The sequence below is a fragment of the Cherax quadricarinatus genome, chromosome 83 (assembly GCF_038502225.1).
Source record: "Cherax quadricarinatus isolate ZL_2023a chromosome 83, ASM3850222v1, whole genome shotgun sequence".
NCBI lineage: Eukaryota > Metazoa > Arthropoda > Malacostraca > Decapoda > Parastacidae > Cherax > Cherax quadricarinatus.
The window spans coordinates 9,924,779-9,950,753 of NC_091374.1; the positions used below are offsets into that span (position 1 = coordinate 9,924,779).

General features: G+C 38.4%; 1 protein-coding gene across 7 annotated transcripts in view; it reads right to left on the minus strand.

The window, feature by feature from the left end:
• Positions 1-204: 204 nt before the first annotated feature.
• Positions 205-25,975, minus strand: part of LOC128702095 (probable serine/threonine-protein kinase dyrk2) — a 148,904-nt gene continuing 123,133 nt past the window's right edge. For 5 of the 7 annotated variants that reach the window (XM_070102819.1, XM_070102816.1, XM_070102814.1 and 2 more), the window contains one exon: positions 205-621. In XM_070102819.1, coding sequence (XP_069958920.1) covers positions 528-621 — 94 coding nt within the window. In that variant the 3' untranslated portion in view covers positions 205-527. Of the gene's footprint in view, positions 622-25,195; positions 25,286-25,975 lie in introns of all 7 variants that reach the window. The other 2 variants (XM_070102818.1, XM_070102815.1) reach the window with 1 other exon arrangement.

The window sequence follows — 25,975 nt, forward strand, 5'->3', positions numbered from 1 at the left end:
ACTTTTGGTGTCATTATGATTGGGAAAAGATTCTCTCTCATTTCACAAGAATTTTTTTTTTTTTCCAAAAAATTTTCGACCCTGAGAACGAGTTTAGGAGAGGGCCTCTCGACCCTGAAAGGGTTGAAGCTATAATTCAGTGATTGTTCTTAGGTAGTTGCCACTACTTTGCTAGACACATCAGTGGAAAAAGTGAGACAGCAGTAGCTTTATTCACTTGAGCAATCTGTTATCCACACTATATATCATAGTAGATTAATCCACACCATAACACTGAGGTAGTGATGAGCATTGGTAGGAGATAGCCGATTTGGTAAAAATTTCATGTCTTTTTGACAAAAATAACAGTAAACTTTGCATTGATAAATGTAATTTATTGTATCAAACGCATCATAATACTGTATATAAACTGACAGCATAATTCAATAATGTATTGAAAATAATGGCAATTGTCATTACTATAACTTCATAAAGTATAAGGGATGACAATTTCTAATATTAATATACATAACCTGTATATTTGGAGACTACTGAAGGGAAAACACATTACAGTTTTTGACTTGTGACAGAAATTTAATTATAGACTTTCTTTGTGAGCTGCCTTTTGGTGCACTGTCCACCCTGAAAAGAAAAGAAATATACATGTATTTTTCATGTTAAAATATTTTTCAAACTAAATGAAAATCCCTTCCATTTATGAAATTGTAGTTTATGATTATTAAGTTGTCATTTTTTTTATGTTTTAATGTATAAAGTTTAAAATGCCTGTTTAGGAAATATTCAATATTACAGGAACATGCACAATACACTGCCAAAAATGCTTCTGTTATGCACTGGTCATCATATTTAGTTACGTTTTGTAAGAAACCATAGAAGGGAACTCCCTTTTTTTCACGCTTCTGTACAATTAGTTAATGGTCCAAGTCGGATCAAAACATTGTTGTAAGTTTATTTCCTACACCTTGGTTATTTGTGTATTGTTCCAGTCATGGTATTGTGCATTTTTATTCTGAGAACTATTATATTTATTGGAGCACTAAACCCATAGGGATCATATAGCACCTGGGGGAATGAAAAGCAGTTGGCTAAATTCAAGGATTAGAGCAGTTTTGAGAGAAGCACAATCCTAAGATCGCTTTTAATATTCCAAGTGTCTCTTTTCTTTTCATGAAGCTAATTATTTTCTATATGCTTCAATATTTGTGCATAGTTTCACTCAAACCCCCTCAAGTTTTTGAGTAGCTCTTGATCCAAGGAACTAGAATTGATCTACCTATCCTTGGATTGATCCCGAGTCTCCCATTCCTCGAGGTGCTGTATGACCCTAGTGGGTTTACCACCACCATCACCCTTTCCCCCCTTTCACCCAAATGCAGTACCACTTAATGCCTGGAAATCTAAACTGACTAGTTAGTTGCCATGCGTAATGGAAAGGTACTTTTTCCGGCAAAATCTTTACCTGATGAGTTGTATTGCACACAATATATGTATTATTATTATAATAAAAAAGAAGCGCTAAGCCACAAGGGCTATACAGCGCTGCTGCACACAATATAGATTTATGCATGTAATTTTTTCAATTTACATTTATCACCCTTTGGAAGAAGCTCTTCAGCACATGTCAAGTTCTTTAAACCTTGCTTTTAACATTCTTCAGGTGTGCCAAGTCTTAATAAATCAGTTTTAGAAATATGGTAAGCATCTATTGTTTTATAATTCATTTAGTCTCCATTAATGTCTTACTTTCTCCACATGAAGGGATATATTTAAATATTTTAATGCGTCTTCGATAGTTTTTGCTCATTCTTCTTAGAGGTGCCCTCTAGGAAGGGGCCTAGATGCTATTAGGTCTCTTGATGCAAGGAATTGTACCTTTCTTCCCCTTCCTTGGATCAAATGCAATTGCACTATTGCAGTGCTGTAACAAAGCTGTATTGTTGCAATAATTGCAGATAGATTTTAGCATTGCAGTGATTCACTGTTGCATATTTGGTGGTGCAACATTACACCATTGCTATGTTACATTTATTAGATACACTAATAAACATTATGTCTGATTTTTATGTACATATACTATTTAATAGTGTCCATTCATCATTGCTTTTTTTCCTCATTTTAGAATTTTGTTCAGCACTTCCCTGTAGAGTGGTTGGGATGATCTGTTGATGCTGAATTATTACATTCATTGGGAGAGTGCTAAACTCAAACCAAGTGGACAACCTAACCAAAACTTTTCTTTGCAACATTCCACATTCTAAAGGACTTGGAACAAGGGAAGAACCTACTATACACCATCCTCAGACCTGCCAGAATGTATGGCTTGCCAAAGACTAGAGAGCCAAGAATTCCAGAAAAACCCATCTCTGGAATAGGTAGTGCCACCCCCCAAACTCAGGGATTCTAGCAAAACGCCTATCTAAACTCATGGGCACAATGTCGAACACATCTTAAGCACTTAGGTAATCACATCCACAACATTAACATCAGGAGCAAGAAACTCTCCAGCCTAGATATGACATCTTTATTTACCAAGGTACATATGTAAGCAAAAATATTTGATCTGAGTCAGAAAATTGATGACTCACTCAATCTTCCACTTTCAGCCAGCGATTTTGCTGATCTTGTTGAACGTTTGGTTTCACACGTCTCTTGAAAATGATATTTTTCAACAGACTTTTGGTTTGCCCATCGATTTCCCCACTTAGTGCTGTACAGTGGACCCTCGCCTAACACTATTAATCCGTTCCTGAGAGCTCAACGTTAGTCGAAATTATCGTTAGGCAAATTAATTTTCTCCATAAGAAATAATGGAAATCAAATTAATCCGTTCCCGACACCCCAAAGTATGAACAAAAAAAAATTTTTAGCACATGAAATATTAATTTTAATACACACAAACTGAAGAAGACATGCACAGTTACATGACACTTACCTTTATTGAAGATTTGGCGATGATTGATGGGATGGGAGGGGAGTGTGTTGATGGTGTTAGTGTTTAGAAGGGGAATCCCCTTCCATTAGGACTTGAGGTGGCAAGTCCTTTTCCGGGGTTACTTCCCTTCTTCTTTTAATGCCACTAGGACCAGCTTGAGAGTCACTGGACCTCTGTCGCACAACATATCTGTCCTTAGAGGCCTGTACCTCCCGTTCCTTTATGACATTCCTAAAGTGTTGCACAACATTGTCAGTGTACAGGTTGCCAACACGGCTTGCAATAGCTGTGTGAGGGTGATTTTCATCAAAAAAGGTTTGCACTTTAAGCCACATTGTACACATTTCCTTAATCTTTGAAGTAGGCAACTTCCTCAATTTCTCTATCCCCTCCTCCGAAGCAGTTTCTTCAGGTGTGGCCTCTTGCTGTTGATGATCTAGCAGCTCTTCAGTGGTTAGTTCTTCATTGTCCTCCACCAACTCTTCCACATCCTCCCCACTAACCTCCAACCCCAAGGACTTCCCCAATGCCACAGCGGATTCCTCAACTGGCATAGGATTCCCAGGGTTAGCCTCAAACCCTTCAAAGTCCCTTTTGTCTACACATTCTGGCCACAGTTTCTTCCAAGCAGAGTTCAAGGTCCTCTTAGTCACTTCCTCCCAAGCCTTACCTATAATGTTTACACAATTGAGGATGCTAAAGTGATCTCTCCAAAACTCTCTTAGAGTCAATTGAGTTTCTGAGGTCACTACAAAGCACCTTTCAAACATAGCTTTTGTGTACAGTTTCTTGAAGTTGGAAATGACCTGCTGGTCCATGGGCTGCAGGAGAGGAGTGGTATTAGGAGGCAAAAACTTGACCTTAATGAAGCTCATTTCCACAGAAAGTCGCTCTGCCACGTCTGAAGGATGACCAGGAGCATTGTCTAATACCAGGAGGCACTAAAGGTCTAATTTCTTTTCAATTAGGTAATTTTTCACAGTGGGGGCAAATGCATGGTGTAACCAGTCATAGAAAAAGTCCCTAGTGACCCGTGCCTTACTGTTTGCCCTCCACAGCACACACAAATTAGCCTTGAGGACATTGTTTTTCCTGAACACTCTGAGTTTCAGAGTGATACACCAATAAAGGCTTCACTTTGCAATCACCACTAGCATTGGCACACATGAGAAGAGTAAGCCTGTCTTTCATAGGCTTATGTCCTGGGAGTGCCTTTTCCTCCTGAGTAATGTACGTGCTGTTTGGCATTTTCTTCCAAAACAGGCCTGTTTCGTCACAATTAAACACTTGTTCAGGTTTCAGTCCTTCACTGTCTATGTACTCCTTGAATTCCTGCACATATTTTTCAGCTGCTTTGTGGTCCGAACTGGCAGCCTCACCATGCCTTATCACACTATGTATGCCACTACGATTCTTAAATCTCTCAAACCAACCTTTGCTGGCCTTAAATTCACTCACATCATCACTAGTTGCAGGCATTTTTCTAATTAAATCGTCATGCAACTTCCTAGCCTTTTCACATATGATCGCTTAAGAGATGCTATCTCCTATCTATTTTTCGTTTATCCACACCAATAACAGTCTCTCAACATCATCTATCACCTGTGATCTCTGTTTCAAAAACAAAGTTGCACCTTTGGCAAGAACAGCTTCCTTGATTGCCGTTTTCTTGGCCACAATAGTAGCGATGGTTGATTGGGGGTTTTGTGTACAACCTGGCCAGCTCGAAGACACGCACTCCACTTTCATACTTAGCAATGATCTCTTTCTTCATATCCATAGTAATTCTCTCTCTTTTTGCTGTAGGGTTGGCACTAGAAGCTTTCTTGGGGCCCATGGTGACTTATTTTGCAGGTGCAATCACTAAAAAGGCTGTGATAATATGAAATGTTCCGATTGTATGCTTGGAAGCGACCGTGGTGGCTGGCTTGTAAACACTGGCACCCATGGAACAAGTGAGGCGGGCTCAGGCACACTTGGACGCATCTCGAACGAACCGTGTTGAGAGTTTTTTAGCGCTAGCCGAGGCAAAATTTTTGCGTTAAAATGTATCGCTAGGCGGATTTAACGTTATGCAATGCGTTCGTTAGGCGAGGTTCCACTGTACTGGCAAACCTATACACGGAATGTTTAGAAGCCGAGCAATTTTCCTGTATTATTCCTTCTTCAGTCACGATTCCATTATGACGATGACATTCTCATCATAATTCCCAGATGCTTCAATGTTCTGGCTCTCCAACCCAAGCTCAATCAAGTAGAACCCTCAGTCCGATTTATGCTAGAAGGTGACATCACACATATCCTTGATGTTACTCTCTGCAAAACTGATCATGAGCTTCATTTTAAAGTCTATCAAAAACCACCCAACCAACATGTTCTTCACTTCTGCTCACACCACGATACCAAAACTAAATGTGGCATAATCATAGGCTTCCTGTGTATTCTCCAAAGCTGCAGTAGTGAATGCCTTGAGGAAGAATAATCCTTCATCGAACAAATATTTTCAAAGCTTCACTATCCTTGTCACTTCAGAGATTGCAGATGTCATGCACATAACATCTTCAACTCGCCCAGATGTGACACCACTGGGAGAAGATAACAGTCCTCCCTACTAACTCCTTTGCCAAACACGACTCACTCAAATTTTTTCCAATATCCCCCATTCCAAGTGTCAACCACTACAATTGAAGACATCACTAAGGGACACCACCAGGTTCAATCCTCTGTCGAGGTACACAGTCTCTTGCAAATGACCAACTTCGACATTCCTCACCTGACCCTTCATGTCACTATGCTCCTTATGTATACACATGTCCTCTTTCCCCAGGTAGATCCGTTTGTGTCTTGATAAAGCCCACTGTGTGGATGAAATGTCGTCAATAAATGACCACATTATACAGCATTTGTCTTTTTTCTTCATTCCACTTGTCACTGATCCCCATTTCTGCAAACTACTTTTAAACTATTTCTCACTAGTCAGCCATGCCTCAATCCATGAGAGTAATTTTCCTTAACCCTTAAACTGTCCAAACGTAGATCTACGTTTTTTCAACATTTGAAAGTATGTAAAAAAAGTAGACCACTTTTTTTTTTTTTTTTTTTTTTTTTTTTTCTTTTTAAAACGTGTAAAAAAACTTCAATCTTTTTTTTTTTTTTTGTTATATTTGAAAATATGTAAAAAAAACGTAGATCTACTTTTGGAGCACTACGCATGTGAACGTAGATCTGCTTGGACAGTTTAAGGGTTAAATACCATGTGTTGTCCTTGTAACAGTGTGTGTGTGTGTGTGTGTGTGGAACTATTCAGTGTCTTGCTGAAATCTAAATGAACATATTCTTTATCATGGTCTACTGTCAGGCAGGAATGGCCTGTTGTGAATCTGTGTTGATTGAATTACTGCATGTGCATCAAGGGGGATTCTTATTGGTTCCTAATACTGGGTGGTAATTTGAGAGTATTGACTTGTTCCAGTTTGAAGATGAGAATTACATTAGCCCATCTATATCAATAGCAGGGATATATTAAACAGGATATTTAGCAGCCCATTAAGTTTCACTGTGTTGATATCTATATTCCCAGTGACTGATAATTTTTCTTCAGGCTCTATGTAATTGTTGGGATATTTGTCTGTGTGAAGAACAACTAGAAGCAACTGTTAAAAGGAGGGTGCAACCTGTTCATAATCAGTAAGTTGTCTAGACCTAATCGTCTAATTTTTCAGTGTTGTACTATACCTGCTAATCAGATTCTCACTTCTATACACAATACACTTCTATGCTTGTCATCATTCTCTTCAGTGCTGAGACAAATAGGGATGATTGCATTATTAATCACAATGTTTCCAAGTTGGTTAAAAAATATCCTCCATCCCAGCCCCCTGGAAAATACCCTTTGCCTCTTCCTATCTTCATTACAAACAGCCTTACCAAACCATACCACGGGCGGGGATAGAACCCACGATCAGTCTCAAAATGGGTTCTATCCCCGCCCATGGTATGGTTTGTTTGCAATCGTGTCATTATGATTTCGTGAGACAAACAGCCTTGTTCCTAAATTTAATCTGGGAATCCCCCACTAAAACAATATTCTTACCTTCAATAATGGTCTTCATTATATTATGAAGGGCTAATTCACATTCTTCAGGAAACTGCAAAAGATTTACAAGTCTCATGGATCTTCATTTTCATTTCAAGCTCTTCCTGCCCACCAATTTTTGGTCATTGCAGCTGATCACTACACCTTGTTCTGGAGATGAACCATGCACTCCTCTCCAAGATACATTTCCTTCCTAGTCACTAGCTCAAAGGTCAGAAGTCATCTTTATGACATCAACAGCCCAAGAAGAGAGATAGAGGAGCTAAACAGGTTTTCCTAACAATATACATGCAGATTTCAAGACATGTTTTGTCTGCCAAGGGCTTTTTGAATAATTGGATTGCAAAAGTCCCTGGTGGGTGAAACTTCTTAACATCTTAAAACCTGCATAAGTGTATGGTATTTACACAAAGGACTGCTTAACCATTTACTACTAATGGGCATACACCTTGAAGCCACTAAGGCTATTGATTAATTCACATTTGAATTTCAGGCTTTCTCCAGGCTAGGGTTGAAGTCCATGACAAGCTTGGGTTCATCTCAGTTTGAGCAAACAATTCTGCAATAACGAAGATTGCAAATGCAAAAACACAAGATATCTTTTGCAAAGCTGAGATGCACACACTACTGTAAACAATACAGACTGTACTGTGTTGTGGTGGCACATCATGGTTCCCACAATGCCTTCACACAAAGCACCACAAGCACAGGGCACTGCATCCATATGCCCTGATGGCATAAGAACAAAAATAATGCATTAGTAAATCAGTTAGAAATGAGGGTCGGGACTTAAAAAAAATTGCACATACCAAATCTGCAGAAAGCATGGGATACCTTAATTCAAAACTATGCCAAAGCAGGTACTGTAGCCAAATAATTTTCCCCATCTTTATTTTTAATTACCCTTTATTGTTGTTTTCTCCATAGAAGCACTAATGCTACACTGTACTGTTACTCTGAGTAGTCTGCATCCAGAATCTGAGTTAATGTCATCTATGTAAAAAAATTATATCTTAACTTTTTTTGATTGAACTTAAACCCAGCTAATTTTTCTTACTGTGTTGTACCATGCTAGTCTTTCTTTTACTTGCATATATATTTGCTCCCATATTCATAATTTTATTTTGCAAGTCTTTAAATTCTTTATATACATTTACGCAAAATGTTCACCGTCCTTTTAATCTTAAGTATAAGAGTGCCTGAAACTGATCAGCATAACCATGCACTTTCCATGTGCAATATTGAATGTCCATTTTTGTGTACAAACAATATACAGTGGTACCTTGAGTTACGAGCTTCATTCGTTCCAGAAGGCTGTTCGAGTGCCAATACCGAACAAATCTGTTCCTATAAGGAATAATGTAAATTAGATTAGTCCGTTTCAGACCCCCAAAAATACACTTACATAATTGTTCGAGTTGGGAGCTGTTTGAAACTCGAGGTACCACTATTTTAGAAATAAAAAATCTGAATTTGTTTACAGTTCTTTACTTGATCAGTTTATATTGATAAAAACTACTGGTTGGCAAACTGTCTCTGATGAAATGTCTTAGTTAATGCATATCTTTCTTACTTACATTGTGTTCAACACCATTCGTTATCCTTAATCTTGCCAAGACTTGTTTAACAAGTCTTCCACACATGCAATGAACAAAATATTTTGTAGAGAAGCAAAATAATTTATTTAAAACAATTTGTTTCTATGTCTATGGCTGAAATGTACCGTGTCTCCTTAAATGTGCATTGGTAAAACAGGGTTTTATTATTAACAAAGTGAACACGTGTAGCATTATAGTTTGCTGTAACTGCAGCAACTGTATACAGTGGAACTACAGTTTTCGCACATTTCAGTTATTGGACGATTCGGTTTTAGAACCGTTTTTGTGTGTGAAATTTTGTTCTAGATGCCGCCACTTCGTGTCTCAGTCTGCCTCTGTCAGTGGTCGAGTGAGCATTACTTTGTGCGTTCCAAAACACTGCATAATAATCCACTGTTTTTTGTGCTTTATTCATTGTGACTGCAAAATAAGCTACCATGGGCTCAAAGAAAGTTCCTAGTGCCAGCCCTTTGGTAAAGGTGAGAAACATGATAGAATTCAAGAAAGAGATTGTAGAAAAATTACTTTAGATGTGGAGTTATTGTTGGTGTGGATCAACGAAAAACAATTAGCGCGAGATAGTGTTGTGGAGTCGATCATTTGCGAAAAGGGATTCAGGTGCATGCGGATCTCGTAAAGAAAATGCCTGGTATTGGTTGTGATGGTGGTAGAGGGTGGCAGTGATGGTGGAAGTGGTGGTGGTAGAGATGGTGGTAGTGGTTGTGATGGTAGTAGAGGGTGGTAGTGGTTCTGGTGGTGGTTGTGATGGTGGTAGAGGTAACCTCTCCTCCCACACCCCTCCTCGCCTTCTTCCATATGCCAACAAGAGTCTTCAATAAAGGTAAGTAATAGTGATTTAAATGTTCATTTATCCATTTCATTAGTGCTTTATATTTATTTCTCATTGTTTTCTGCATGTAAAAGTATATTTATTCTTTAAAAGATGAATTTTTTTGTGAATATTTTTGGGTGTCATTAACGGATTGATTATATTTACATTATTTATGAGAAAAATTGATTCAGTTTTCACACGTTTCAGAATGGATTAAGTTCAAAAACAAGAGTTCCACTGTATATTGCTTACACACAACATATGCACACAGTACAAAAACTTTATTACTATTTCTTCAATTATTCATTACATTCATAAACCTATAGTAGTCATACAGCACAAGGGAAATGTGAAGGAATAAGCTCAATCCAAGTAAAGGGAGGATAGGTCCAATTCCTTGGATCAAGAGCCCTCCTTTGAGCTAAAATTGGATAAAGCATGTGTGAGAAGGAGAGCTGTAATGAGCTTTCCACATCTGTGAATATGGCAAGTTTGTGCTAGTGTTCACTGCTGCCAAAAATCAGTGTAATTCTTACACTGTACTGTACAGTTGAAACTCTCCAAATTCAAACAAAGAGTGCCAAGTTCACTTTTCAGTTTTTGCAGCTGGCAAGATTTGGTAAGAACACTGCTATTGCAGTGTAACAGAAAAATGAATGACAATGATTCTACTCTCATTTTATTCTGCATTTTGTGTAAATTCATATAGAATTGTATTACAGGTTAAGTATCCCTTACCCAAAATTCCGAAATTCAAAAATCTCCGAGATCAAGCTTTTTTTGAGCGATGACATTATGCCACAAATGAAAAATTCCATTTGGCTCTGGGAAGGTTCCCATGCATTGCACAAGTCTTTACATACCCAACAGTTGTGACATGTAACCTAATACCGTGGATGGGGCTGTATTGCTCTGCTGGCACTAGTTTATCAACAATCATCACTGCCAGACCTATGTACATTTCTTGCTGTGATTACTATGTGTTTTGTGCTTATTCTCTACTCTGTGGTGTGAAGATATTGTCAAGAATGTTGAAAAGGCCTAAGATAAGAAAAAATACAGTAGCCTTTTAATCAAAATACGTCTTCATAGGAGGAAAAAAGTCTGCCATCGATGGCATTTTTTAACGGCTAATACAGGCATTCTGCCAATGCTGCTGTGCTGCTTTTATTTAAAATATTGTATAAAATTACCTTCAGGCTATCTGTGTGTATAAGCTGTATATGAAATATAAATGAATTTAGTGTTTAGACTTGGTTCCCATTCTCAAGCTATCTTGTATGTATTCCAAAATCTGAAAAATTCTGAAATCTGAGACACTTCCAGCCCCAAGCATTTTGGATAAGAGATACTTAACCTGTATTTGGAGGACAAATTTAACTGTCTCCTAGTTTTATGCATGCTACCAAATAATGGTAAGTATGATATGAAAAGAGAGCAAGTATAAAGATCAGAAGCAAGTGCTCAGGAAAGGTACCTCCTGATAAACAGCACAAACGACCACATATTAGAAGCAGAATGTTATAATGTTAATGTGCAATTTTATAACTCCATTAATTGTGAAGCTAGTATACAGTAACACCAGCAAAATTACATTCCAATGTTTTCCACAGTGATGTATCTAAACAATATCTTGTTTATATGCATAAAAGTAATATATTCAGACTATTGATTGTATATTTGCATAAGCTCTAGTAATACAGCCCCTATAAATCTGTGGTTGAACTTGTTCCACCAAAATAACATGTTATTTTGGTTATTTGGTGTATCTTCTAGTAGCAGTATTAACTACAGCACTGTAGTTAATACTGCTACTAGAAGAATGTTGAGTCTTAAAACATGAACATTTAGCATGGAATTGTTAAATGTTGATGAAGATAGGGAAGCTGTGATTTCGTGTATAGGGCAAGGAGGAATAACATCTTGTAGGAGTGAGGAAGAGCCAGTTGTGAGTGTGGGGGAAGTTCGTGAGGCAGTAGGTAAAATGAAAGGGGGTAAGGCAGCCGGGATTGATGGGATAAAGATAGAAATGTTAAAAGCAGGTGGGGATATAGTTTTGGAGTGGTTGGTGCAATTATTTAATAAATGTATGGAAGAGGGTAAGGTACCTAGGGATTGGCAGAGAGCATGCATAGTTCCCTTGTATAAAGGCAAAGGGGATAAAAGAGAGTGCAAAAATTATAGGGGGATAAGTCTGTTGAGTGTACCTGGTAAAGTGTATGGTAGAGTTATAATTGAAAGAATTAAGAGTAAGACGGAGAATAGGATAGCAGATGAACAAGGAGGCTTTAGGAAAGGTAGGGGGTGTGTGGACCAGGTGTTTACAGTGAAACATATAAGTGAACAGTATTTAGATAAGGCTAAAGAGGTCTTTGTGGCATTTATGGATTTGGAAAAGGCGTATGACAGGGTGGATAGGGGGGCAATGTGGCAGATGTTGCAAGTGTATGGTGTAGGAGGTAGGTTACTGAAAGCAGTGAAGAGTTTTTACGAGGATAGTGAGGCTCAAGTTAGAGTATGTAGGAAAGAGGGAAATTTTTTCCCAGTAAAAGTAGGCCTTAGACAAGGATGTGTGATGTCACCGTGGTTGTTTAATATATTTATAGATGGGGTTGTAAGAGAAGTAAATGCGAGGGTCTTGGCAAGAGGCGTGGAGTTAAAAGATAAAGAATCACACACAAAGTGGGAGTTGTCACAGCTGCTCTTTGCTGATGACACTGTGCTCTTGGGAGATTCTGAAGAGAAGTTGCAGAGATTGGTGGATGAATTTGGTAGGGTATGCAAAAGAAGGAAATTAAAGGTGAATACAGGAAAGAGTAAGGTTATGAGGATAACAAAAAGATTAGGTGATGAAAGATTGAATATCAGATTGGAAGGAGAGAGTATGGAGGAGGTGAACGTATTCAGATATTTGGGAGTGGACGTGTCAGCGGATGGGTCTATGAAAGATGAGGTGAATCATAGAATTGATGAGGGAAAAAGAGTGAGTGGTGCACTTAGGAGTCTGTGGAGACAAAGAACTTTGTCCTTGGAGGCAAAGAGGGGAATGTATGAGAGTATAGTTTTACCAACGCTCTTATATGGGTGTGAAGCGTGGGTGATGAATGTTGCAGCGAGGAGAAGGCTGGAGGCAGTGGAGATGTCATGTCTGAGGGCAATGTGTGGTGTGAATATAATGCAGAGAATTCGTAGTTTGGAAGTTAGGAGGAGGTGCGGGATTACCAAAACTGTTGTCCAGAGGGCTGAGGAAGGGTTGTTGAGGTGGTTCGGACATGTAGAGAGAATGGAGCGAAACAGAATGACTTCAAGAGTGTATCAGTCTGTAGTGGAAGGAAGGCGGGGTAGGGGTCGGCCTAGGAAGGGTTGGAGGGAGGGGGTAAAGGAGGTTTTGTGTGCGAGGGGCTTGGACTTCCAGCAGGCATGCGTGAGCGTGTTTGATAGGAGTGAATGGAGACAAATGGTTTTTAATACTTGACGTGCTGTTGGAGTGTGAGCAAAGTAACATTTATGAAGGGATTCAGGGAAACCGGCAGGCCGGACTTGAGTCCTGGAGATGGGAAGTACAGTGCCTGCACTCTGAAGGAGGGGTGTTAATGTTGCAGTTTAAAAACTGTAGTGTAAAGCACCCTTCTGGCAAGACAGTGATGGAGTGAATGATGGTGAAAGTTTTTCTTTTTCGGGCCACCCTGCCTTGGTGGGAATCGGCCGGTGTGATAATAAAAATAAATAATTAGCATGGTTAATGATTACGGAGGATGCATTCCTGAATTTGAGGGATTCTGTATCACACATGAAAAGGAACTTGTTGAACTGATGGAATAGCCACCTGTGACTGGTTTGCTGGGGGTTCTACCCTTGCAGCTCAGCCTGAGTTAAGGGTGTCTGACTGCCTGATCAATTGGGCTGTTTCTGCTAGCACAAAACCAGTCACTACAATGTAGTTGATTAGGTATTGTAAGGTAGTCTAGTTACTTCTTTAAAACTTCACCTAAGAAGAAACTTGAGTCAATATCTTTTGCAAGTGCCTAATGAGTCCAAGAATACGACAGATGCTGTCTGAAACAACTCATATCGGTGCAAGAAGACCATATTCCTGCATTTATTCAGACAAATTACCCTAAAATGTAGTGTAACCATCAAGATAGTGACAAAAAATGGTTTAACAATGTTTACACTGGATTCACCATAGTGACTGTATACAATACCAACAAACTGATGAATACCATGTATAACACTTTGCTATCTTTGTTGCCAAAATGTTTCTTCTGCACAACAGACTTCAGTCTAATACAAGCAAGACATAACATTGGAGGCAATATAAATAATAATGTTGAGGTGATCTGTCCCTCAGCCTTGGTAGGTTTTTGGTCAGTTTTTAAGAACTGACCACTACCTACCTACCTTCCAAGGCTGAGAAACTGATCAACTCAAATCTACTAGTACTATCTCCAATGTTATATTCACATGTATTCAAATGAAGAATAAGCTGTTGTGCAGGCAAAATATTTCAGCGCTAAAGATACCCATATGTTTCATGCATCTTATTCCTTACAATATACTGAATTTAGAGATTAACTATGCAACTACATATATTACAATAGTGGGACTTGTGAATAGTCAAAGATGCACTGAAACATTGTCATGAAATTCTCTCTCTCTTGCAGGTTATTTGTGTATTATGTATTACAACAGTAGTTAGTCAATAACAATAATATTAACAAATCAAGTGCTAAACTCAAGTACAGTGGTCCCTCGCTTTTCGTAGTTCTCGGCAATCGTAAATTCGCCAATCATAGGGGTATTTTCGTAAAAACATGGACTCGCTTTTCATAGGTTGACTCGCGAATAGTAGTTCGTCCAGGACGCTTACGCACGGTGTGAGCCGGGGAGGCCTCCCTACCTAGCCAGTCTGGCATTGTTTACCAGTGAGTGAAGGTCCCCTCAAGTGCTCCTACGAAATATTTCATAATATTCCACTCATTTTAGTGCTTGCAAGTACTAAATAAGCCACCATGGCTCCAAAGAAAGCTCCTAGTGCCAAGCCTGTGGTAAAGAAGGTGAGAAATATGTACAGTGACAAAGTCTTGTACCATTTTAGGGAAGTGTTAAAGAAACGCCAGAAACAGAGCTCTCTCCACAGTTACTTTGCGAGACAAGACTAGAGTGACTCTCAAGGTGGTCCTAGTGGCATTAAGAAACAGAGAAGAGAAGCAACCCCAGAGAAGCAATTGGTACCTGAGGTGTTGCTGGAAGGGGATTCCCCTTCCAAACTGTAAACAATCCAATCTCTCTCCTCCTCCAGTCTCCCATACAATAAGAAGAATCTCCGATAAAGGTAAGTGTTATGCTGTTAATGTTTCATTCATCATTTCCCATTGTATTGTTTATGTACTACATGTATATTTCATGTAAAAAATTTTTTTGTTTTAATACTTCTGAGTGTCAGAAATGGATTAATTGTATTTACATTATTTCTTATGGGGAAAATTGATTCGCAAATCGTTAATTTCGTTTATAGTAGCTCCTCCAGGAACGGATTAATTACGAAAAACGAGGGACCACTGTAGTTGATCGAGTTCCTACAACTTTCCATGGCTAAGTTCCCTAAGCTTCCTGTGACATAGCTGCTATATTGACATTACAATATGTTAAAGTTTCACAGTGATGCTTAAATCATGTGTGGCAACTGTTGTACCTAGGTGAGGTACCTGTTACCAGTTTTGAGTATTCTAACTTCCCAGGCTGACCTGAAGCCAAACTTCCATTAATCTCTGTTTGACTAAATTGCTGGTGCTAGTGGCCCTCAAACCCACCACGACCCAGCTCATCAGTAACTTGAATGTATGAAAAAATTGAAAGACCTTCATTTCTTTTTAAACCCAAAATGTGTCCTAAAACAGAATTCTGCACAGTATTTTTTGACCCTTAAGGTTGGAGGTCAAAATTTCGGCCAACTTTATTTTTCAACCATTTTCTTTTATTTTTGGTGTATGTTTAGAGGTTCATATGTAGAAGAAACTGACAAAGTTTCAGTATGATTGGCCAACAAACAACAGAGAAAAAAATATTTAATGACTTTTCATATATGGCAGCAAGAATGACAAAATGGCACTACGAGTGGCACTTCCGACAATCCCAACCGTTAGAATACGTCTGACACGAATTTTGGATGCACATGTTTCATCTAATATATCTTATTATCATGGAAAAAAAAAGTAAATTTGATAGACTTTTTGGCATTCACCAAAGTATCTGCCTTTTACCTCCCACAAAATAAAAAATATTTGATATATTCCAAAAAAAGAAGCACCAAATAGTCAAATACACTTTGTTTTATATTGTCTGTGAAAATCATTTCAATACAATCATTAATAATGGTGTAGGTCAGCGAAATAAGTGAAAAAGTTACTTCCGAGATATAGGCCTGGAACGCCGGCCGGCCCGCCAATTTTTTTTTTTTTTTTTTGCGAAAATCGCGTTTGTTTCAGTGGTTTTCTAAGTAAACTGATGTTCTAGTGCAGTTATCCTCTTCAAAATACCGTTTTCTATCACTCACAGACCAAACATTACAACAAGGAGACGAGGAGTAACTCATTTATATCAAAATATTGCTGGTGGACTCTCACCATATTATGGCCTATTTTATTCAGTCTAGAGTATATAACATGTTTTTTTGTTATTTATAGTGTTTATTATATCATATTAGATCAATTCTGATAGATAAATAAGCCGTATAGTTGATATATAAGCTGATATAAGCATAATAATGAAGTGATTTCACCTGGCACCATCTGGAGGGGGAGTACTGCCGAGTGTTCTCAGATGGCTCCCGATTGGCTGGCACTACTGATAAGCTCCACCTACTCTTATATGATGCCAAATAATCAATTATTATATTAGAAAGAATAATGCAAAGAAAAAGCGATAAAAAACAAGGAAAAAATTCAAAAAAATACATGGGTTGAGAACAGACGCGCTAACTACATTGCCGTTACCATACCCGATATAAATGACTATAATTTCTTGTAGAAACGTCTTAGAACATTGATTCTTGTACCATTGTGTTGCCAAAGAGTTAAACTATTTTTCTACATGAATAACTCAATTTCCATAATTTTTCGATTTTTTCTTGAGCGTGCGCTGAAAATTTCCCACCCGTTCTTAAACTGTGTATGGTGTACTAGTACATAGGTGATGAGGATGTGTTCAACATCCTAGTACACAAGTAACATGTTCACTGACTAGTGAATAGAATTTTGTGTCTTCAAATACTTGCTACCTGCCACTCTCTTTAACCTCAGCCGAACTGTTTGGGTTTCCTTCAACCTCTTCATCATGGGTAATGCTGCCTAAGTAGTTTAATCCTTTCACTGTCAAGACCCCTGCTCACAAACTTGCTCTCAATGTTGAAGAATAAAAAAAAATGATTTTTTTTCTAATGAAATGATAAGAGAATCTTTTCCTGATGGTAACGACACCAAAAGTACAAAATTTGATGGAATACTTACGGAATTACGCTCTAGTGAAGTTAGCCGTCTTGGCGATATTTATGCATTGGCGACGTCATCCAATTTTAGCCCTATTTTTGGCTAATTCCATTGTTCCAGATGACCAAACTCATAGCTATTTTGCCAGTACTCCATTTGTTCTATCAATTGAGTACAAGAAACTGCCCATTTACCAATTTCAACTACCCAATACAGTGATCATAAATTGATAATTTGGCCATTTTCATACACAATTCAAGGCCAATTTCAAAATAGGGTCCAGAATTAACAATACAAATAATTGTTATTTATTATCACACTGGCCGATTCCCACCAAGGCAGGGTGGCCCGAAAAAGAAAAGCTTTCACCATCATTCACTCCATCACTGTCTTGCCAGAAGGGTGCTTTACACTACAGTTTTTAAACTGCAACATTAACACCCCTCCTTCAGAGTGCAGGCACTGTACTTCCCATCTCCAGGACTCAAGTCCGGTCTGCCGGTTTCCCTGAACCCCTTCATAAATGTTACTTTGCTCACACTCCATCAGCACGTCAAGTATTAAAAACCATTTGTCTCCATTCACTCCTATCAAACACGCTCACGCATGCCTACTGGAAGTCCAAGCCCCTCGCACACAAAACCTCCTTTACCCCCTCCCTCCAACCTTTCCTAGGCCGACCCCTACCCCGCCTTCCTTCCACTACAGACTGATACACTCTTGAAGTCATTCTGTTTCGCTCCATTCTCTCTACATGTCCGAACCACCTCAACAACCCTTCCTCAGCCCTCTGGACAACAGTTTTGGTAATCCCGCACCTCCTCCTAACTTCCAAACTACGAATTCTCTGCATTATATTCACACCACACATTGCCCTCAGACATGACATCTCCACTGCCTTTAGCCTTCTCCTCGCTGCAACATTCATCACCCATGCTTCACACCCATATAATAGCGTTGCTAAAACTATACTCTCATACATTCCCCTCTTTGCCTCCAAGGGCAAAGTTCTTTGTCTCCACAGACTCCTAAGTGCACCACTCACTCTTTTCCCCTCATCAATTCTATGATTCACCTCATCTTTCATAGACCCATCCGCTGACACGTCCACTCCCAAATATCTGAATACATTCACCTCCTCCATACTCTCTCCCTCCAATCTGATATTCAATCTTTCATCACCTAATCTTTTTATCCTCATAACCTTACTCTTTCCTGTATTCACCTTTAATTTTCTTCTTTTGCACACCCTACCAAGTTCATCCACCAATCTCTGCAACTTCTCTTCAGAATCTCCCAAGAGCACAGTGTCATCAGCAAAGAGCAACTGGGACAACTCCCACTTTGTGTGTGATTCTTTATCTTTTAACTCCACGCCTCTTGCCAAGACCCTCGCATTTACTTCTCTTACAACCCCATCTATAAATATATTAAACAACCACGGTGACATCACACATCCTTGTCTAAGGCCTACTTTTACTGGGAAATAATTTCCCTCTTTCCTACATACTCTAACTTGAGCCTCACTATCCTCGTAAAAACTCTTCACTGCTTTCAGTAACCTACCTCCTACACCACACACTTGCAACATCTGCCACTTTGCCCCCCTATCCACCCTGTCATATGCCTTTTCCAAATCCATAAATGCCACAAAGACCTCTTTAGCCTTATCTAAATACTGTTCACTTGTATGTTTCACTGTAAACACCTGGTCCACACACCCCCTACCTTTCCTAAAGCCTCCTTGTTCATCTGCTATCCTATTCTCCGTCTTACTCTTAATTCTTTCAATAATAACTCTACCATACACTTTACCAGGTATACTCAACAAACTTATCCCCCTATAATTTTTGCACTCTCTTTTATCCCCTTTGCCTTTATACAAAGGAACTATGCATGCTCTCTGCCAATCCCTAGGTACCTTACCCTCTTCCATACATTTATTAAATAATTGCACCAACCACTCCAAAACTATATCCCCACCTGCTTTTAACATTTCTATCTTTATCCCATCAATCCCGGCTGCCTTACCCCCTTTCATTTTACCTACTGCCTCACGAACTTCCCCCACACTCACAACTGGCTTTTCCTCACTCCTACAAGATGTTATTCCTCCTTGTCCTATACACAAAATCACAGCTTCCCTATCTTCATCAACATTTAACAATTCCTCAAAATATTCCCTCCATCTTCCCAATACCTCTAACTCTCCATTTAATAACTCTCCTCTCCTATTTTTAACTGACAAATCCATTTGTTCTCTAGGCTTTCTTAACTTGTTAATCTCACTCCAAAACTTTCTTATTTTCAACAAAATTTGTTGATAACATCTCACCCACTCTCATTTGCTCTCTTTTTACATTGCTTCACTACTCTCTTAACCTCTCTCTTTTTCTCTATATACTCTTCCCTCCTTGCATCACTTCTACTTTGTAAAAACTTCTCATATGCTAACTTTTTCTCCCTTACTCTCTTTACATCATTCCACCAATCGCTCTTCCCTCCCGCACCCACTTTCCTGTAACCACAAACTTCTGCTGAACACTCTAACACTACATTTTTAAACCTACCCCATACCTCTTTGACCCCATTGCCTATGCTCTCATTAGCCCATCTATCCTCCAATAGCTGTTTATATCTTACCCTAACTGCCTCCTCTTTTAGTTTATAAACCTTCACCTCTCTCTTCCCTGATGCTTCTATTCTCCTTGTATCCCATCTACCTTTTACTCTCAGTGTAGCTACAATTAGAAAGTGATCTGATATATCTGTGGCCCCTCTATAAACATGTACATCCTGAAGTCTACTTAACAGTCTTTTATCTACCAATACATAATCCAACAAACTACTGTCATTTCGCCCTACATCATATCTTGTATACTTATTTATCCTCTTTTTCTTAAAATATGTATTACCTATAACTAAACCCCTTTCTATACAAAGTTCAATCAAAGGGCTCCCATTATCATTTACACCTGGCACCCCAAACTTACCTACCACACCCTCTCTAAAAGTTTCTCCTACTTTAGCATTCAGGTCCCCTACCACAATTACTCTTTCACTTGGTTCAAAGGCTCCTATACATTCACTTAACATCTCCCAAAATCTCTCTCTCTCCTCTGCATTCCTCTCTTCTCCAGGTGCATACACGCTTATTATGACCCACTTCTCGCATCAAACTTTTACTTTAATCCACATAATTCTTGAATTTACACATTCATATTCTCTTTTCTCCTTCCATAACTGATCATTCAACATTACTGCTACCCCTTCCTTTGCTCTCTCTCAGATACTCCAGATTTAATCCCATTTATTTCCCCCCACTGAAACTCCCCTACCCCCTTCAGCTTTGTTTCGCTTAGGGCCAGGACATCCAACTTCTTTTCATTCATATCAGCAATCATCTGTTTCTTGTCATCCGCACTACATCCACGCACATTTAAGCATCCCAGTTTTTGCACTAAAATAACATTTTCTCAGCTCATTAGACGTGTCTCCAGGCCCCTCTTGTATTACGCTTGCTTTCCATTTTGAATTTTTATTCACACAAAAAATACAAGATTTACTGTTTTGCAAACTACTGCATTATTGTAAAAATGGTATAAATAATATCATCACATTTGTGAAAGCACATCAGACCCACCAGTTGACGTGTATTGGACACGTGACGTGATTTGTTTACTCTTGATCAGGAAAAATTGAACATTTCTGCTACTTTGAGCTCAATTTCAAGGTACAGTGGAACCTCAAATTTCAAACATATTGCTTATTGAACTCTTCAAAAATTGACCGCTTTTTTTGAACCAACTTTGTCCCTATTATCAAACTCGCACCTATTTTCGAACCGCCGGGTACCGGACCTGTCTGCCAGCCCACTCTGTCCACGTCCCTGTGCAGGTGCCTTGAGCCAGTCTGGCTTTGTTGATGCTTGAGTGAACACTAACCTGCGCTCTCATTCAAACATTTTATGATTAATTCATTGTGTTTAGTGCTTGTGAGACTGTGAAATAAGCTACCATGGGCCTAAAGAAACTTGCTAGTGGTACCCCTGTGGTAAAGAAAGTGAGAAACACCATAGATGTGAAGAAGGAAATAATACAGAAGTATGAGAGTGGTGTGAAACTTGTTGAGCTTGCCAGGATGTATGGGAAAAACAAGTCGACCATCGCTTCTATCCTGGCAAAGAAAGAACAAATCAAGGAAGCTGATGTTGCGAAAGGTGTTATATGCAAACCAAAAAAAGACCACAGACAATCGATCAGGTTGAGAAGCTGTTGCTGGTGTGGACCAAGGATAGAAAGATGGCATGTGATAGTGTTGCAGAGATGATTATTTGTGAAAAGTTCAGTGAGAAAACCATGTCCCATTTTAGGGAAATCTTAGAGGTGCCAGAAACAGAGGACAGTCATTTTGTGAGACAGGGGTCCAGTGACTCAAGCTGGTCCTAGTGGCATTAAAAGACAGAGAAGGGAAGTAACGCCAGAGAAGACTTTGATACCTAAAGTCTTTATGGAAGGGGATTTCCCTTCCAAACATTAACCAACTCCCTCTCTCCTCCTCCCTATCTTCCAGATGCCATCACCAATCTTCAATAAAGGGAAGTAAAAAAAAATTTTTTTTTTTTTTAATAAGTCGGCCATCTCCCACTGAGGCAGGGTGACCCAAAAAGAAGAAAATCCCCAAAAAGAAAATACTTTCATCATTCAACACTTTCACCTCACTCACACATAATCACTGTTTTTGCAGAGGTGCTCAGAATACAACAGTTTAGAAGCATAGACATATAAAGATACACAACATATCCCTCCAAACTGCCAATATTCCAAACCCCTCCTTTAAAGTGTAGGCATTGTACTTCCCATTTCCAGGACTCAAGTTCGGCTATATAAAAATAACCGGTTTCCCTGAATCCCTTCACTAAATATTACCCTGCTCACACTCCAACAGCTCGTCAGGTCCCAAATACCATTTGTCTCCATTCACTCCTATCTAACACACTCACGCATGCTTGCTGGAAGCCCAAGTCCCTCCCTCCAAACTTTTCGAGAACGGCCCCTACCCTGCCCTACAGATTTATATGCTCTCAGTGTCATTCTACTTCGATCCATTCTCTCTAAATGACCAAACCACCTCAACAACCCCTCTTCAGCCCTCTGACTAATACTTTTATTTACTCCACACCTTCTAATTTCCACACACTGAATTTTCTGCATAATATTTACACCACACATTGCCCTTATACGTTTATTTAAATTTATTAATACATACATAATTGTACACTATATTTGTTGTGCGTATGTAAAACTAAAATTAATCTCTATAAATTGCATTTTTTTTTTTGTGAATATTTTTGGGTTTCTGGAACGGATTAATTGTATTTCCATTATTTCTTATGGGAAATATTGCTTTGCTTTTCAAACTTTTCGAATTTAGAACTAGCTCCTGAAACGGATTAAGTTTGAAATTTGAAGTTCCACTGTACTTTTAATTCGTAAACCATTCAAAATAGTCTCTATTTCTGAAAAATATCTTCCATTCTATCAAATGAGACCAAGAAAACGAGAATACAACCATAAATACCATACGAAAACACATTGCAAAGTCGGTGTTTCAAACCAAAAACATGGTCGGAGTTTTTTTTTCTCATTATGCACTGCGTGCTGCAAAATTTTTTTTATACTATGCATACTGACCACTCAGACCCACTGTCTCACATGTAGGCCTACCAGCTTTCTCCCGCAACATTGGAAGCTGCTAGAATTTTGGTGTAATATTAGGGGACTGACACTGGCTTGCAAGTTGTAATATTATGGGACCAACAGTGAAAGGGTTAAATAAATAATAACAAGACCTGCTGTTCCCCAAACTGATAGCTGCTTGTTATAGCTGCCTGAACCTCCTACTTTCTTGCAGGGGTGATAGATGCACCCTTCTTCACCTTCATCCTATCCTGATCTTATTTAAACTAGACTACAGTGACCAACCTATATTTTTCAGTGTCCCCATTATTCTTTCCGAACTTGATCCCATTCATCATCATCATCACAAGGTATGTTCGTGTCTCAGGGCTTTTTGTTCTTCTACAGTAGCAAATTTATATTTATAGTTTGTCCGTTCTCACAACCTTCACAATAATTCCACATGCAGGTCAGCAATGGACATTAGTAAGTCAGTCAGTTTTGTTTAAACATTGCCCCCATTTATTATGCCCCTTTCCTCTCTATACACTGTGCCTCCATTAGTTTACTTCCCTTATATGTTAACCCTGCATTTTACTTTTCTCTTCCACCCTGGGAAGCTCAAGCAATTCATCTTTGCTCTTCCCTACTTCCATGTGCAAAAAGCTCATTTGCCTGCTCTAACCTCACACTTCCTCATTCCTGATCACTTCTATTCTCATGCTATTGCTGTGTACACTGATGGTTCTAAATTCCGATGGCACTGAATATGCAACAGTTCTTCCTGACAATCACCCGGGGTCATTTACTAGATTCAGCAAGTGTTTTCTCAGTCTAGTTACGTGTAATTCTCATGGCTATTGTGCACACTGTGTTGATGTCTGGTTTGACATTCATAGTTGTTTCGGACTCTTACAGACTACCCAGATGATGACCTACTGCAATAGGAAAGCTCTTGTTCATTTGTATATGCTGAAAGCAAGCAAGCTTCATGTTATTCCTCAAGAAAGGTGGGATTGTGTATGACTGGAAAATAATCAACCATAAGTTTCGTTATCTGTATATTCTACCTTTGAAGAGGGTGCCTTAATGCTGGTGAAGGCCTCTTGGTCCAAGGAATTAGAAGTACCCTTTTTCCAAAGATCGAACCTAGTTACCTCTCTCCTCATGGGGTTGAGGCAAGTGAAAAAAAATTATGCCGATGTTCACAATGTAAAAATGCTATTTAACCCGTAAACGGTCCAAACGTATATATACGTTTTTCAACATTTGAAAGTATGTAAAAAAAAGTAGATCTTTTTGTTTTTTTACATTTGAAAATGTGTAAAAAAAACTTTGATCTACTTTTTTTTTTGTTATATTTGAAAATACGTAAGAAAAACGTAGATCTACTTTTGTAGCACTACACGTGAACGTAGATCTGCTTGGACCGTTTACGGGTTAAATATATACATGTACTAAAACTGGCAAGCCAATTTTTGTCTTCAACCTTCTATCTACTCCATTCCTCATTCAATATTCAATCTCTACAACCTACCTACAATCTTCCTTTCCTAAAGTCATTTTTTTTTTTTAACACGTTGGCTGTCTCCCACTGAAGCGGGGGCGACCCGAAAAAGAAACACTTACCATCAGTCACAGTTTAGATGTCCCTCTAAACAGCAAATATCTCAAACCTCTTTCAGTCATACAGTCAATAAATAGATTCAACAATATCAATATTTAAAGCTACAGTGCTACAGGAAATGCAAATTACTTTTCTACAGCTCAATTCTAATCAAATCAACCTTTTCTAGATAGAGTGAAGCTGGAAACAAAATTTCTCAAATTCTTTTCCATGCTTAAGTATAAACAGTAATGCAGTACCTTCTCGTTTAAACAAAGGCTACTCCCCACCAGGCAAGGTGATCCGAAAAGAAGTATTTACCATCCCTTTTTCCTTAAGTCTTGTCAGAAATTCAAATACTACAATTCTAAGATCTACTAAACCATAGATAGCATTGCTTGGTTGAAACTTTCCCCACATTGAAATTTAATTCAGAATTGAGACCCAATATTCAAAAGAAAATTATTTCCTATTCAAATTTGGGGAAAGACCAGCAAATTTCTACAATAAAACTCTGAAATTGTATCTTACAGGAAGAAATTTGAACAAGGGCAAATACTCTAATTATTTTAGAAACTGTAATTCAGAATTTACTGGTTTGAATGGGAGAGGAATCATATTTGTAAATTTCAGACATTTCTGCATTCTTTTGACTAGAACACTACATATTCTTGTGGCATGGAATGTAGATCAAATTTAAACAATGAAAATACCCAAGGTAAGCAAGTTTGGTACACCAATATGCCAAATCAGAAAGAAACCTCAGCAACAAGGATTGTGGGTTACAAGATGCATAGTGATGAAGTGTTACAAGGGAGTTGTGTTAGCAACCCAGCTGTTAAGTAAAGAAGGAAATTTTAACTGCTGCTAGAATGGGCTGCCATTCCAAGAAATATTTTATTGGCATTACATCAACTTTTAGGAAAAAGTAGTCCCTGAATGTTGATGCAAGTCTGCCAACCTCACCTGTAAATTGGATCACCAATCAACATCAAGAGTTAGACTTCAAGAATTGTGGACAACCCTGTTGAATTATCACGAATCCTACGCCTACATCTGTGGGTAATGAGTAAAAGAATAAAAGCAAACACTAACAGAAAAGTTTTTTTTTTTTTTTTTTGACAAAATAAAGTGAATGAAATGTAAATGTGTGAAAAGTTAAATAATTAGGTAACCTCAATAAAACAGTAAGAAGTACTGGAACCAAGTTTTCTAGGCGACAGTAATACTGGGGTGGTAGCTGGAAGAAAATTGTTAAAAACTAGTCAACATTTAAAGAGAAAGTAGGAAAGAATAATGCAAAACTTACTAAAATTATGAGTAGATAATCTGTTATCTAACATGATTAGCACAAGTCCAAATGAACTTCTTACAAATGCTGAACATTTACATTTGATACACAATAATTCCAAAATGTTGAAAATATCGTAGCTCACCAAACATTAATGTTTCCATCACTGCTTTTCAGGATATCAAAAATGCTAAAAACGTGAAACAGAAAAATATTCTTGTCCGATGACAAGAATAAGAGACGTGACAAAAAAAAAAAAAAAACTCATGACCTAATGAAGTTTATCAATTGCATTAGAGTACTAGTATCAACACCTTAGTTTTAAACAAAATGAAAAATTCAGAATTACCAATTACTGAAAAATTATATAAAGCTTAAAAGTGTTCCATATCATAAGACTCCTTCCAGTAATGCTCAGTCTAAACCTGACAAAAATATTACATAAAAAAAAAGAA